Raw genomic sequence first — 16,853 nt, 5'->3', positions numbered from 1 at the left:
TCCCAGCTACTAGGGAGATTGAGATAAGATGATCCCAAGTTCTAATCAATGTTTGGGCAATTTAGCAAGACCCTTTTTCAAAAAATAAAGAGTTGGGGTTGTGGCTCAGTGGTAGAGTACCCTTGGATTCAAGCCCTAGGACTGAATAAAACAAACACGTAAAGACTTGATAATTATTCTGTATTGTTTCCCCTACAAACTTAATTCTTCAAGGTTTTAAAATAGAGGGAATACCTATCAATTTGTATTGAATGAGAATGTAGATAATATTAATTTTCATAGATCAATTTATTTAGAATTACAAATATTAAGAATAAAAGATTTATGCATTTCTTAATTAACATAACAGTTTAGCTAAATATAAACTCTGCACTAAAGTTTTGCAATGGCACAATACCAACAAAGAATACAGAAGCATTTTTAAACTATACAAAAATTTCAAATGGAAAATAATCTTCAATTTTATTGTACATTAAAATATAAAAAGTCTCATCTTATGAGACCATCTAAAAGAATCAAAACCACCTCTATAGCTATGTCTTAAACTCCAAATTTGAAAACAATTTATTATATTTTGACTTTATAATATTCTATATTAAAACAAAGAAAAATTAAAATATATACTTTTTACAAAGTTAACATTTTAGGCAGGGTTTTCCTTAAAAAAGAAAAACAAAAAACAAACAAAACAAGCAACCCAAACCAAACCTTTCTTCTGTACTTCACAACATTGATGATTTTGTTTTCTTTATAAAATATTTTTACTTTATAAATTGTGTACTGTTGGATTTTAACCAGTAATCTGGTTTAAAAGTTGTGCAAATAAACAAAAATATGAAAATAGTGTGTTATCAGTCTTTTTTTCTCTTTTAATAAATTTCATAACAACAGCACTTTTTGCCCTGAATTGACGGGAAAGACATGCCAAATCCACTTGTTGAAATTTAGCATTTTGCAGTAATGTTTTTTTCCTGCTCCTTCATTTTCTTTCAACAGACAAACAACAAAAGATTCTTTTATAAATTATGATAAATTAAATATTTATTATTATAAAATGATTTATAGAACCATGTCACATTGCAAGTATGTATCACATATACTTGTAAAGTCCATATTTTCCGTCTATATTCCAGTGGCTTCCTGAAAACTAGGGCTTCCCACACCTTCCGATGTTATCTTTTGAAGACCAAGACGGTGATCAACTAAATCCACTAGAGTGGTAATTTTCCAGATGGAATTTCCACATTGCCACCATTACATACAAAAAGACCATGTTTCTTCATGTTCTCCATTGCAGTAGTTGTCTGCATGTGCTGGGTTGAATTCATGCATATTTTAAAAAATGGTGAACATAGTCTTCCATGAAACTATATTATGTTCAGATATTTTCAGTTTAAAAATACTTGCTAATAAACATACGTAACACAAGCAATGCTACTGCATTTGAATAATAAAAGAAAAATAAATATATGCTGGTCAGCAATGCTGGTTTAAGAAGCAGTACAGTATATTAAAATGACTTATTTGGAGATTAAAATTTCCCTTGTTTTCCAGCAGTTAGGTTATTTGGTGTTGGAAGCCTATATAAAGGAAAAGAACTTCTCAAAAACAATGTCCTATGCAGTTGGAATATTTAAATCTTCTACTCAGTCTCTGTTGGTGTTGTTTGCTGCAAAGGCATGTAAGTTTCCCATCTGGCTCAAGCCACTCTGAATATGTGCAACATGGATTTCTACATTATTCTGAAAGCAACTAAAGAAAGAAGAAACATGGTTAAAGATTTCATTTCACAAAATTACGAAAAACAATTTTTAAAAAAGGAAGAGCTGAATATTAGTTAGAAAATAGCTAAGATAACAACTTCACATCTCTTCTTATGCTTTAGCCATAATTCTACTTCAATGACATTGAAAAGCTATGGGGTAAAGAAGCAAATGAGCAGCAGGACAAACCTCTTCCTGACTTGGGAAGGTCTACTTCTAAGTTGACCTTCACCTAAACCCAAACTAAATATTATATGTCTCCCAATTCCTTACATAGAAAATCCATGTGAAATTTCTATTCTGTCAACAGTATGGATATAACTGGAAAGTTCTTTAAAATACATCCAAAGGATAAAAATGTAAATGCATACTTCACAATATGCAAAATTATTAAAATTTGTTCTGAAAATAACTATGAATTTAACATAAAAATGATTAGAGTATGCCTAATGAATTACCTGATATTAGAAGCATCTATTGTACTCTTGATATCATTTAATGAATCTGTAAGTGATTTGAATTCAAAAGAATTCAGGTCTCCTCCCTCTGCTAGACACTAAAAGGAAAAAATTTGAAAATTTAATTGTAGCTCAAAATAGACATAAAATATTTGATATAATTTACAAATTATGATTTCTTAGCAACAAATTAGCAAAGTTTGCTTAGTGTCAAAATTTAAAAAATAATTTTCTCTGAAATTTACCTTAATTTGTAATAAAATAGCTGTAAGTCTGGAGATCAAGTCTGTCAGATTTTCATTTTCAACACAGGGTTGTCCTGTTGAGGAATTTGCATGCCGAACAATTTCCTGTGCTTCTTCCTCACACCTTCTCCTCATATCTGTTGGCTGATCTGCAGGCTGGAGTCCCTGGTCTGGAGCAAGCTAAATATAGAGAATTGAAACACGCAATATAAATAATGAGGCCATTATTATTTCCTCTGTGTTTCATATTTGGATTTTTCACAAAACTAACATTTATAATTAAAGCAATGTTCAATCTTATCTTTGGAGATTTTTTCCTCCAACAGTGTTTTTTTTTTCCCTAATGTGTTTTGCATTTTTCATATCTTATAATTTTGATATAATTTTAAACTTCTAAGTTAAATAAAAATAAAACTCTTGATAAGTCCTAGCCCAAATTTATTTATTGACTGTTTTACTCCAATTGATTTACCTTTTGTAGCCTATAATCCTAGTGACTTGGGAGGCTGAGGCAGGAGGATTACAAGTTAGAGACCAGTCTAAGCAACTTTTGAGACTCCTTTTCAAAATAAAAAATGAAAAGGACTGGGTAAATACTTCAGTGGCAAAGGACCTCTGGGTATAATTCCCAGTAACAAAAACAAAAACAAATTATTTGCCATTTGCTTTTTCACTCTGTTTGTATATATTATTTTCCTTCCTCACCATTTGAAAATATGCTATAAACATTGTACACTTCTTTACCCCTAAATATAGTACAAAGATATTCTCTTACATACAGAATGCGATAATTACTATCAGGAAATTTAACATTGATATAATACCATTTTCTGATCCAAAGTCCATATTCAAGTTTCATTAATTATCCAGACAATGCTCTATGTGCAGCTACTTTTCTCCTCATAATACACTTGAATGTCATGTTTCTTTTTGTTAGACTAGTTCCTCAGTTGTTCACAACCTTGATCTTTTTGAAGTGCACCAGTCAATTAATTATTTTCTGTAATATCCCCCAATGTGGGTTTGTCTGTTTCTTTGTGATTAGACTAAAGTTATACATTTTTAGCAGAAGTACCAAAGCATGATGCCGAATTCTTCTCTTTGTATCATTATTAGAAAGCACCTTACTGGCGATGGCATCTTTGACCACTGTTAGGTAGTTAAGTGTCTGCCAGATTTCCCCACAGAAAAGAACTTCCCCTTTGTAATTAATAAGTGTTTGTGAAGAGATACTTTGAGGCTATGTAAAGCTATTTGTCACTGAATTTACCTACCAGTTTTAGCACCCATTCACCATTCTTGTCTGTTTAATTATTATTATGATGGCTGCCAAATGGGCTTTGTCTTTTCTTTTCCTCCCTCTCTCCCTTCCTTCCTCCTCTCTCCTTCCCACTCCCCGACCCCTCTTTCTTTCTTGGTAGTAGGTCTTACATGCTAGGTAAGTGCTCTATCACTGATCTATGCCCCCAGCTTAAACAGTATTTTCCTTTTTCTTTTCTTCTTTCCCCCTTCACCCCTTTCTCCCTTCCTCTCCCACCCCCACTTTATTTCTTTTGCTACAAGGGACTGAACCCACAGGTGCTTAACCACTAAGCCACATTCCCAGGCTTTTTTATTTTATTTTGAGACAAGGTCTTACTAAGGGCCCTGCTAAATTGCTGAGGTTGGCTTTGAACTCCTAATTCTCCTGCCTGAGCCTCTTGACCCACTGGGATTATAGGCCTATGCCACCATGCCCTACCCCAAATGGCATTTTTCTTAATCTTATTATTTCTCCTACATTAGCTGGCATTTTATTATAAATAACTTTCCCTTGAAAATTAATGAGTTAGTTAATTCTGTATGGGTTAATGGATTTTTTAAAAATGTTTATAGATTATAAACTCTTATTGTATTTGCTTATTTTAAAGCTCAGACTATCAAAGTGTCTCAGCTTTGGCCAGCAGGAACTCTGTTAAGCTGGCTTTGTTTAAAATATCACCATGATTCTGGGGGTACATTTTACTTACCAGGTTTAATAAGAAGATCCAGGCTCATTTTCCACTTTCTCTGCCCTAGGCCTAGAGTCAGTGTCTTTTTCAAAGATCCTACTACCTTTTATTGGAGGACAGTATTAGACTAAGGTCTGGGCGTTAGGTGTGTTCTTTACTATTAAGGGTATCATTGCTCCTAGGATCTCTCTGCAGACACAGACACATATACACCTATATTATATAAATAAAATAAGCTATGAGACAGGTGGTGACTCATGCCTGTAATCCCAGCAACTCAGGAGGCTGAGATAGGAAGATTATAAGTTCGAAGCCAGCCTTAGTAACTTTGTGAGACCCGGATTGGGGATGTAGCTCTGGTTTAAAGCCCCCTGGGTTCAATCATTAGTACAGCAAAATTTAAAAAAAAAGTGATATCATCAAATATCTATTCTTTTTTGCCCAACCTTATTTGTTCAATACTGTATTTGTGAGATTCATCCATGGAACTATGTTACAGTTGTGTTCATTCATTCTTATTGCTAGGTAGTACTCCATTGTATAATTACACCACATTTATTGATGGGTATTTGGGTAGTTCCATATTTTTAGTGATAATGAACAGTGATGCTATGATCACTCTACTATATGTCTTTTTGTACATATGTGTTCACATATATTTAGGTTTAGAATGCCTTACTCATAGTATTTTCTGTAATATGTTCCTTCTTTAATATTGATATTGTACTTTCACAAGAGCCTATCACCATCAATGAACTTGGATACTATAAAAAGATATGATGATCAATCTATTTCTGCATGTGTCATTAGCTTTGCTATATATTGTCTTAAACTGTTTGGTCTATACTTCTTGTGGATAGTTACTAGTCCAGGAGAAAAAAAATCTATTTACTAGAACAATACATATTATTATGCACATGATGGACAACAATCAGGAAAATAAAAATAAATGAATGGCTAAAGAAATGATTGAACTCTACCAAGAGTTTAGTTCTCTCAGTTCAATCTAAATGGATAGATAATACTACCTTCTGGAAAAATTTTGGGACTTATCTATGAGTTTATTAGAATAAAAAGCCAACCATTTCAGAATCTCACAGTGGTGACTTTACTGGAAAAACAATTTCAAAGAATGCAAATGCAGGAGTATTCTAAGCACATCTCAATAATTTCCTTTAGTAAAAGCTCCCAATCAAACTGTTGAAACACACTTCTAAATAAAATCATATATGAATGAGAAATACAAAAAAACCATTTGATCTACATATCTGAAGTTTAAGAACTCATAGTACTAACGTAAAGTTTAAAGGAGGAGGAAATAAAATTGTATACACAGCATGATCATAACTTTCTGGAAAAAAGCAGGTAGTGGTACCAAAAAAAAAAAAAAAAAATCAAACAAACTCAAACCAACAAACAAAAAACTAAGAGGAAATAAACCAAACATAACATGATCTTTGGAATTAAGGATAATTATTTTCTTTCTGGAACAAAAATTTTTTTTGAGAGCTGTTAACATTTGTAATTTGGTAATTACAAATTGATAGCTTACTGTGTACAAAGCACTCTTCAATACTGAAGTCAAGAGTAAAAATCTATACCAATTATGGTTCTGCTAAAGGGCCTTATAAAGATATTGACTTAGTTTGGACTTTCTAAATTGTGAAGGTAAGAGTATTAAGCTTTAAACAAAAAAGTGAAGGGAAATTCACACAAATCACCTACCTCATAGCAGTACTGTTGAACTTTATGCAAAACTTTGTTTAGGTCCTTGTTCAGCTGTTCAAGCTCTAGAACAATTGTTGCATATCTCCGCTGAAATTCAATGCCGATGGGCATGGAATAAGATTTCTGAGGAGAAAAAATAAAATTAGATCTTGCCAAGGTTTTTATTTAGTAATTCAGTTTCAAATTACCCAAAATATTTGATGTATCCAAAACAAACTAAAGCTTAACAAACTTGTCTGTACTCAAAGTTATAGTTCTTTTTTTAAAAATTTTTTTAGTTGTAGTTGGATACAATACCTTTATTTTATCTATTTATGTGGTGCTGAGAATCGAACCCAGGGCCTTGCACATGCTAGGTGAGTGCTCTACCGCTGGGCTACAATCCCAGACCAGTTATAATTCTTAAGTTTGATAATGGTATGGTTATTAAGGAGTTGGTCCTTGTTCTTTAGGTGTGTCATGATGTCTGACATTTACTTTATGAAAGAAGAGATTTCATATTTATACAGAGAAATTAAATGGAGCAAAATGTTAATGAATTTGCATGTATAATCTTTAGTTTTCAAAATATGAAGTTATTAAAAAATTGCATGAATTCCTATTAAGTGTTCTAGTTGTTTAAATTCAATTAATTCTACCTAAAATCAGTACAATACAGCATAATGGTTAAGGGCATGGGTGCTAGAATCAGATATATTTTCACATTCCAACTCTTTATCAGCTACTAGCTGGGTCTTTAAGCAAGTTCCTAATCTTCCTTTGCCTCAGTTTCCTCATCTGCAAAATGAAAATAATAAAAATTCCTATCTAAAGGGGTTATTGCAAAGATTAAATGAGATAATATGTGCCAACACCATATCTTCTATATATAGAAAATACTTAACACACACACACATTTTAGTTGTGTTGGACTCAATACTTTTTATTTATTTTTATGTGGTGCTGAGGATTGAACCTAGCGCCTCACATGCGCTAGGCGAGCGCTCCACTGCTGAGCTACAACCCCAGCCCAATACATACTTTTTTTTAAAAATATCTTTTAGTTGTTGATGGACCTTTATTTTTATTTATTTATTAATTTATATGTGGAACTGAGAATCAAACCCAGTGCTTGACACATGCCAGGCAAGCGCTCTACCACTTAGCCACAATCTTAGCCCACAATACATATTTTTTTAAAAAAAATTATTACCATCATTTTATGTTTGCTTCCTAAGAACATGTACTTAATGTACTTTAATGCCAATTCCTTTACCCTCTTCACAATACTTCCAAAAAATCACTCTCCATTCCATTCTAGCGATACATGATGGCAATGAGACCTCTCTAATCAAAGCTAACCTTCAGGAACCTCTTCAGGATTTTTGAGAAAGCAATTCATCATGTTCTGAGGAAGCAACAATACTCCTTTTTCCACCGCCTTCTTATGTTAATTACTCTGATATGATCATTATACAATATAAAGGTGTCAAAAGATCACATTAGTATTCCATAAACATGAATATCATTATTTTTTGCAGTACTGGAAATTGAAACCAGGAGCACTCAACCATTGAACTATACATTCCCAACCTTTTTTATTTTGAGACAGGGTCTTGCTAAATTTCTGAGATTGGCTTTGAACTTGTGATCCTCCTGCCTTCTGAGTCACTGGGATTACAGGTGTGTGTGCCACCATGCCTGGTGATCAAGTCTCATCTTGAGGATAAGTATATACTTTGGCAGACTCAAGCTAGTTAATAAAAAATAAAAATCATTAATGGCCCAGTATCAACCTGCATAGAGTGTCAAAAGCTTTTATCCTTAGCTTTTGTGTTCAACATTTTAAAGAATAACTTAAATAAAGACACAGCTGGTGGTGCATGTGGTGGCATATGCCTGCAATACCAGCGACTCAGGAGGCTGAGGCAGGAGGACTGCAAGTTCAAAGCTAGCCTCAGCAACTTGGCAAGGACCTAAGCAATTTAGCAAGACTTTGTCTCAAAATAAAATATAAAAAAGGACTGGGGATGTGCAGGCTCAGTCTTTAAGCACCCCTGGGTTCAATTCTAAGTACCAAAATAAATAAACAAAGAAGTTTTTCATATAGACATCAAAATATACAAAGTTAGGAGAGGGCTAAGATGTTAGAAAACAGAGTGATGTGACTAATGAATCACAAATTCTAAAACTAAAAACACATATTAGCCCATCATCTGGCTATATCTCCAACATCTCAAAATACTTTTGGAGTTCCCTTTTATGATACTGTTCTCAAAGTCTTCAGCCTATCTTCTTAAATATCCTCAATGATGAAAAATTTCTCAACTTTTTAGCTTTTTAAACACCCAAATTATGAAACATTAATATACAAAAAATGTACAAGTATGATCAAACCAATTTTGAAAGAGAAGGGTAAATGCCACCATTTACTTGTTCTTGTATCAAATCAACATAATATTGTCATGGGCAACAAATATATAAATGTTAAAGAATTGTGGCTAGTCCTTAATATATCCTGAATTCACATATGTGTGTTGTATGCTTGGCTTACTTATGCTTGGTTTGGTTTGCGCTTGCTTATGCTTACGTGTATATATATGTATGTATATGTATGGAAATTTAGTACAAAGTTGGCCTTTCAGATTAATTGAAGAGGATGAACTATTAATAAATTGGGAAAACTAGTGATCTAGGAAAAAAGATATCTACCTCATGTCATTCACAAAACTAATTTTAGGATAAACTGAAAGTCTAAATATAAAAAATTATGAACGTATTACAAGATTTAGGAGGATTTTCACAAACAAGAGCTGGAGAAGCCATTTTTAAAATTAATTTCTCATTCTCTTTTATACCTTTAAAAACTTTTTATTGTAGTTATAGATGGACAGCATGCCTTTACTTAATTAATTTAGTTTTATGTGGTGCTGAGGATCAAACCCAGTGCCTCATACATGCTAGGCAAGTGCTCTAACCACTGAGCTACAACCCAGCTTCCAGAAGCTTTTTTAAACAAGGTACAAAAACCAAAGAACAGAAAAGTGGGAAGACTGATATCTGACAACATCAAAGTTAAAACTTCCTATCCTACAACATCAGAAACAAAGTTAAAAAGATATAAATGGCCAATTAACATATTAACCACTTTTCAATAGATGCTTAATTCCACTAGTACCTTAGAATTGCAAAATAAAATGACCCAGTATTGAACCAGCCTAGATGCCCTTCAATAGATGAATGGATAAAAAAAATGTGGCATTTATATACAATGGAGTATTATTCTGCATTAAAAAATGACAAAATCATAGAATTTGGAGGGAAATGGATGGCATTAGAGCAGATTATGCTAAGTGAAGCTAGTCACTCTTTAAAAAACAAATACCAAATGACTCCTTTGATATAAGGGGAGTTAACAAGGACAGGGTAGGGACGAAGAGCTTGAGAAGAATATTTACATTAAACAGGGATGAGAGGTGGGAGGGAAAGGGAGTGAGAAGGGAAAGTGCATGGAAATGGAAGGCGATCCTCAGGGTTATACAAAATGTCATATAAGAGGAATGGAGGGGTAAGACAAGATAATACAAATGGAAGAAATGATTTACAGTAAAAGGGGTAGAGAGAGAAAAGGGGAGGGGGGGAGGGGAGGGAAGGGGAGGGGAGGGGGGATAGTAGAGAATAGGACAGACAGCAGAATACATCAGACACTAGAAAGGCAATATGTCAATCAATGGAAGGGTAACTGATGTGATACAGCAATTTGTATACGGGGTAAAAGGGGGAGTTCATAATCCACTTGAATCAAACCGTGTAATATGATGTATTAAGAACTATGTAATGTTATGAACGACCAATAAAAAAAAAAAAAAAAAAAAAAAATGACCCAGTATTTATTTTCACCTATCAGATTGCTAACATAAGGATCTTTTAATACTAAGATTAAAAAGATTTATATTTACTGATATAGTAGAATGAAAAGCAGAATGTTGTCTAGTATGACATTTATTTTAAAAAAGTTTACCCCCCCAAATCTCCAATCGTATATGTTCTATACTTAATACATTAAAAAAATGAAAAGAAAAAAAGAAAACACATCAAACTCAATAAGATGGTAATTTTTAGAATACATTCAGATTTTATACATACAATCAAAGTTTATTTATTTGTTTATTTTTGGTACTAGGGATTGAACTCAGGGGCACTTGACCACTGAGCCACTTCCCCAACCAACCCTATTTTGTATTTTATTTAGAGACAGGGTCTCATTGAGTTGCTTAGCGGCTCCCTTTTTGCTGAGGCTGGCTTTGAACTAGCAATCCTCCTGTCTCAATCTCCCAAACTGTTGAGATTACAGGCATGTGCCGCTGCACCTGGCCAAAGTTAATTTTTAAAAAGGCAAAAATATGATATTGAATTAAGACTACATGAATCAGGTGAAACATATGAACCACAAAACAAGGTATGACCACAAAGTAATGAATGATTTTCTTTTTTTTTTTTTTAAATGGTTTTCTTTCTTTTTCTTTTTTTTTTTTTTTAAATAGAGAGTGAGGGAGAGAGAGAGAGAGAATTTTTAATATTTATTTATTTTTTTTAGTTCTCGGCGGACACAACATCTTTGTTGGTATGTGGTGCTGAGGATCGAACCCGGGTCGTACGCATGCCAGGCGAGCGCGCTACCGCTTGAGCCACATCCCCAGCCCCAATGAATGATTTTCTTGAATGGCTTATAAGGTAGACATTTTATAAAGAAATGTTTTGAGGGTACAAGAGAGGATATAATAGATTTATCAGTTCATTGTGTAAGAATGTGGATTTAATAGGTTAGTTCTCTATGGATGGCCATTTAAACCATTTGCAATTGTTTACTATTACAAACAATGCTTCAATGAACATCTTTGGTATGCACATTTTTATACCTATATGTGATTACTTTTTAAAAATATATTGTCAATGAACCTTTATTTAATTAATTTATTTATTTGTGGTATTGAGAATCGAACCCAGTGCCTCACATGTGCTAGGCAAGTGCTCTAAGAGCCATAAACTTAGCTCTATATGTGATTACTTTTTGAGAATGATACTCCAGAAGTACAATTTGACTTAATATGGCCATGCTGCCTTCTTCATTAACTTACATTCCTACATACAGTGTACGAGTCTGCTCACTTCCATGCACATTCACCAATGCTTCACTTAAAACATTTAGAAAACTGATGGAAGGAACAGAATATTTTGTTTGAAAAGGAATAGAAGATGGAGAGGTGTAAGCTGCCGTCACACATTTTAATAGTTACCATACAGAAAGAAGTCTTACTCTCTAAAACCCAGTTAGTCTGCTACATCCTGTTTTACAGGGTAAGACTAGGATTAAGGTAGGAAAGATACTGATCAATATTAAGAATTAGCAGCTTGGGAAGCTGAGGCAGGAGGCTCACAAGTTCAAAGCCAGCCTCAGCAAAAGTGAGGTGCTAAGCAACTCAATGAGACCCTGTCTCTAAAATAGGGCTAGAAATGTGGCTCAGTGGTGGAGTGCCCCTGAGTTCAACCCCTGGTAATGATACCCCTGCCCCTGCCAAAAAAAAAAAAAAAGGGCGGGTTTGTGGCTCAGTGGTAAGAGCAGTCGCCTAGCACAGGGGAGGCTAGGGTTTGATCCTCAGCACCACATAAAAATAAATAAATAAATAAATAAATAAATAAATAAAGATAACATGTCCAACTACAACTAAAAAATAAATGTATTAAAAAAAAGAATAAACAGTGTTAGGTAATTTTTTTCTTCTTCAGCTTTGGGAAATTTTCTTCTATCATTATTTTAGTGACTCACTTCCATTTTCTCTGCTCCATTTCTGCATATCCTATTGGTTGAATGGACCTTTTAGACTGGCTCTCTGTGTTTCTCAATTTTTCTCTCATATTTTATATTTCTGGTTTTCAACTTTATGTTCTGGGACAGTTCAACTTTTTCTTTTTTTCTCATTCTTTTTCTTTTCTTAAAATAATTAAAAATAATTATTTTAAGTCTGGTGTGGTGGCATACACCTGTAATCCCAGTAGCTCAGGAGGCTGAGGCAGAAGGATCTTGAGTTCAAAGCCAGCCTCAGCAACTTAGCAAGGCCCTAAGCAACTCAGCGAGATCCTGTCTAAAAAGGGCTGATGATGTGGCTCAGTGATTAAGCATCCCTGGATTCAATCCCTGGTTACCACCCACCCCAAATTATTTCAGAATAGAAAATACATTTGCATGGTTTAAAATTCAAAAGGTGGGCTGAGGTTGTGGCTCAGTGTACAATGCTTGCCTAAGATGTGTGAGGCACTGGGTTTGATTCTCAGCACCACATAAAACTAAATAAAGGGGGACTGGGGTTGTGGCTCAGCGGTAGAGTGCTCGCTTAGCGTGGTGTGAGGACCTGGGTTCGATCCTCAGCACCACAAAAAAGTAAAAAAAAATAAAGGTATGTGTTCAACTACAACTGAAAAAAAAAAAAACCCTAAATAAAGGTCCACCAAGAACTAATAAAATATTAAAAAATAAAATAAAATAAAATTCAAAAGTTAAGTTTCCCCCAAACCCAGCCCTCTCATAATTCATTTTCTTCTCTTTAGAAGTAGCCGATTGCTGGGAGTGGTGGCACACACCTGTAATCCCAGAAGCTTGGGAAGCTGAGACAGGAGGATCTTGAGTTCAAAACCAGCCTCAGGGCTGGGGTTGTGGCTCAGTGGTATACCACTTACCTGGCATGTGTGAGGCACTGGGTTTGATTCTCAGCACCACGTATAAATAAAATAAAGGTTCATCAACAACTAATAAAAAAATATTAAAAAAAAAAAGGTCAGCCTCAGCAATTTAGCAAGGCCCTAAGCAACTCAGTGAGACCCTGTCTCTAGATAAAATACAAAAAAGGGGCTGTGGATGCGGCTCAGTGGTTAAGTGCCCCTGAGTTCAATCCCTTGTATCAAAAAAAAAAAAAAAAAAAAAAAAAGAAAGAAAGAAAATGGAAGAAGCAGTCAATATTACCAGTTTCTTTAGCATTTTTCCAGAGATAGTGTATTTATACAAAAGGAAAAAGATATGTATTTTTTTTCCTCCCTTGACTCTGCCTTTTATTTTTTGGTGGTACTAGGGATTTAACCCAGGGGAACTTTATCACTAAGCTACACCATCACCACAACCCACAGCACCACCCCCACTTAAAAAAATTTTTTTTTCATTAGTTGTTAATGGACCTTTATTTTATTTTATTTACTTATTTATATGTGGTGTTGAGAATTGAACCCAGTGCCTCATACATGCCAGGCAAGTACTCCACCACTGAACCACAACCCCGGCCCCCTATAGCCCTTTTTATTTTGAGACAGGGTCTAGCTAAGTTGCTGAGGCTGGCCTCAAACTTTTGATCTTTCTGTCTTAGACTGTACTACCTATCACTGGCTTTTGCCATTCTTTTCTCCAAATACGTAAGAACACACCATAAACATGCTTAGCATTTTGTTTTTCTCATTTGACAATATTCCTTAAGGGTTATTCTTATAACAGGTATTTTATAAGAAGCTTCCCTGATTGTTTCAAGTTACATGGTGTCTGTCACACTATATAAACATATTACAACTGCTAAATCAAAGGTCTTGTTGATTTTTAATTTTGATAGATACTGCCAAATCACTCTTCATAAAGATGTACTAATTTACATGTAAGAATTCCTATTTCCCTACATCCTCACCAACATAGCGTTTTATTAAAGTTATTTATTTATTTTTAAATTTTTTGGTACCAGGGATTGAACCCAGGGGTTCTTAACCACTGAGCCACATAACCAGCACTCTGTATTTTTGAGATACGGTCTCAAAGTTGCTTAGAGCCTTGCTGAGGCTGGCTTTATACTCACAATTCTCCCAGGCAGCTGTACTACCACACCTGGCTAAAGTTTTTTATTTTTGCCAGCCATATATTCAAGAGTCATTGCTTTTTATTTGTTTGTTATCTATAGACTGTCTATTTACACCTTTTGCTCATTGTTTTCATCTTACTGCACCAAGGGAGCATTTTGTATACTGGGGAAATTAGTCCTTTGTAATAAAAACTGCAAATTTCCTTCAAGTTGTTCCCTTTTGACTTTACTTACACTGTGATTCTCATCCTGAGGAAATTTTTCCTTTTTAATGTAGGCAAATTTATTAATTTTCTATGACTTCTGAATTTTATATAATGTTTAGTTTCTTTAAATCCATAAACTCTTTGGCTCTTTGTTTCTTTTAATAGCCTCCTACTTATGAACACAATATATATATATATATATATATATATATATATATATATTTTTTTTTTTTTTTTTTTTGTACCAGAAAACTCAGGGGCACTTAACTACTAAGCCACATCCCCAGCCGTTTTTATGTTCTTATTTAGAGATGGGGTTTCACTAGGTTGCTTAGGGCCTCACTAAATTGCTGAGGCTGGATTTGAACTCTCAAGCCTCCTGCCTCAGTCTCTGGAACTGCTGGGGTTACAGACATGTGCCACCAGGACCACCATCACAATATTTTCTTGAATCTTCAAGTATATAATTTCTCCCCAGTTTTATTAAGGAATATAACAAATAAAAATTGTATCTATGGTGTATGATGTTTTATGCTTTGATCTATGTATACATTTTAAGATGATTAAATCAAACTGATTAACATATCCATCACTGACATATTTTTGTGATAAGAACATTTAAGATTTATACTTTCAGTAGTTCTTTCCCCTTTATTTATTTTTATGTGGTGCTGAGGATGGAACCCAGTGTCTCACATATACTAAGCAAGTACTCTTCCACTGAGCTACAACCCCAGCCCAGGAGCTTTTACTTATTTTACTTATTTATTTTTAAACTATATATATATAGTTGTAGTTGGACACAATATCTTTGTTTATTTTATTTTTTTATGTTGTACTGAGGATCGAACCCAGCGCCTCACACGTGCTAGGCAAGCGCTCTACCACTGAGGCCCAGCCCTAGCCCCCAGTTTTTAAATATATATTATTACTAACTATATTTATCATGTTGTACAACAGATCTCCAGAATTTATTCATTGTAACTGAAACTTTGTGTCTTTTTACCACTATCGCTCTAGTTCAAGAATATTTGTTTTCAAAATTTTATCTTCTGCTGCCTGAATTAAAGTTTAAAAGTTGGTTATCCTGCTTTTCCTTTCATGCTACTTATTTTCATGTCTGGCCAGTACTCTTTGGTTTTTTGTTCATATTTAATAAAGAAATGGGTAGTAGCTTCTCTGTGTTTCCCTGGTGTTTTACCTTCTCTAGGCCCTGTGAGAGGCAAATGTAACTATGTATATACAGTAGTTTCCCTTTATCTGTGGGCTCACTTTCTGAGACTTCAGTTATCTGAAGTTAATCACCTTTTGAAAATATCAGATGGAAAAATAACAGAAAAAAAAATTTGAATTTTAAATTGTATACTTTTTCTCAGTAGCATGATAAAATCTTATGCTATTCCACTCCATACTGCTGGATTCATTAGTCACGTGGTAACCATGTTGGTAATTAGATTGTTGCAATATTGTAGTGCTTGGGTTCAAGACCCTTACATAGCAAGACATTACACCTATATCATTTACCTCACTTCATCTCATTATACAGGCATTGTATCATGTCACTTCATCACAAGAAGGGTGAATATGGTACAATAAGATATTTTCAGACACACACACACACACAAACACACACACACACACCACATTCACATAACTTTTATTACAGGATACCATTACAATTGTTCTATTTTACTGTTAGTGACTTGTTAATCTCTTACTGTGTTAAGTTGTAAATAAAATGTTATATACAGGGCTGGGGTCAGTGGTAGAGTGCTTGTATGTATGAGGCACTGGGTTCGATACTCAGCTCCACATAAATACATAAATAAATAAAATAAAGGTATTGTTACGTACAATTAAAAAATCTTTAAAAATATATGCATTTGTGTATATGAAAAATAGTATATACATAGTTTAATTCCATCAGGTTTCAAGCATCCACTGGGAATTTTAGAACATATTCCCCATGGATAAGAGTGGGGGGACTACTTTAACAGGATATGTCAACTGTCAGGTTGTGCTTTAAAGTGAGGAAGGGGTACCTGTCAATCTGGGGGCTCCCTAAATGCTAGGATGAGATCTCTCAGATATACCTTCACTATGGAAAGTTTAGTGTTAGAGTATTATTTTAATTGAAAAGCCTAACACATGGACAAAAATGCAAAAACTATAAATGTAAAATTCAACGAATTATCTACCACACACTAAACATCTTTGTAAAAAAAAAAATGACAGTTCTTAAAAGTTAAATATACAATTTTAAAAACTTTTTTTTTTTTAGTTGTAGATAGACACAAAAACTTTATTTTGTTTATTTTTATGTGGTTCTGGGGATCAAACCCAGAGCCTCATGCATGCTAGTCAAGCACTCTACCATTGAGTCACAACCCAGGCCTCTAAATACACAACTTTTGTGAAAACACATGTCCATACATGACTGTTCATAGCAACTTAATTATAACAGCTAAAAACTGTAAATAATGCAAATGTCTACAAACAAGTGAAGAGATAAACAAGTTATACTACATCTGTACAATGTGATACTGTTTAACAATAAAAAGAAAGGAGCTCAGGGGCTAGGAATGTAGCTCAGT

At 34.0% G+C, this 16,853-nt stretch overlaps 1 protein-coding gene across 1 annotated transcript in view; it reads right to left on the bottom strand.

The window, feature by feature from the left end:
• Nucleotides 1-1,058: 1,058 nt before the first annotated feature.
• Nucleotides 1,059-16,853, bottom strand: part of Lin9 (lin-9 DREAM MuvB core complex component) — a 63,935-nt gene continuing 48,140 nt past the window's right edge. Inside the window, exons 12-15 of the mRNA XM_026405754.2 lie at nucleotides 6,183-6,308; nucleotides 2,467-2,646; nucleotides 2,222-2,319; nucleotides 1,059-1,752 (exon numbers count right to left, since the gene is read on the bottom strand). Of these exons, the coding sequence (XP_026261539.1) occupies nucleotides 1,647-1,752; nucleotides 2,222-2,319; nucleotides 2,467-2,646; nucleotides 6,183-6,308 (510 nt within the window). The 3' untranslated portion in view covers nucleotides 1,059-1,646. The remainder of the gene's footprint in view (nucleotides 1,753-2,221; nucleotides 2,320-2,466; nucleotides 2,647-6,182; nucleotides 6,309-16,853) is intronic.

This window comes from Urocitellus parryii, chromosome 9 (assembly GCF_045843805.1).
Source record: "Urocitellus parryii isolate mUroPar1 chromosome 9, mUroPar1.hap1, whole genome shotgun sequence".
Lineage (NCBI taxonomy): Eukaryota > Metazoa > Chordata > Mammalia > Rodentia > Sciuridae > Urocitellus > Urocitellus parryii.
Note: the sequence above shows the minus strand (reverse complement) of the source record. Positions and strands in the feature narration are given on the sequence as shown.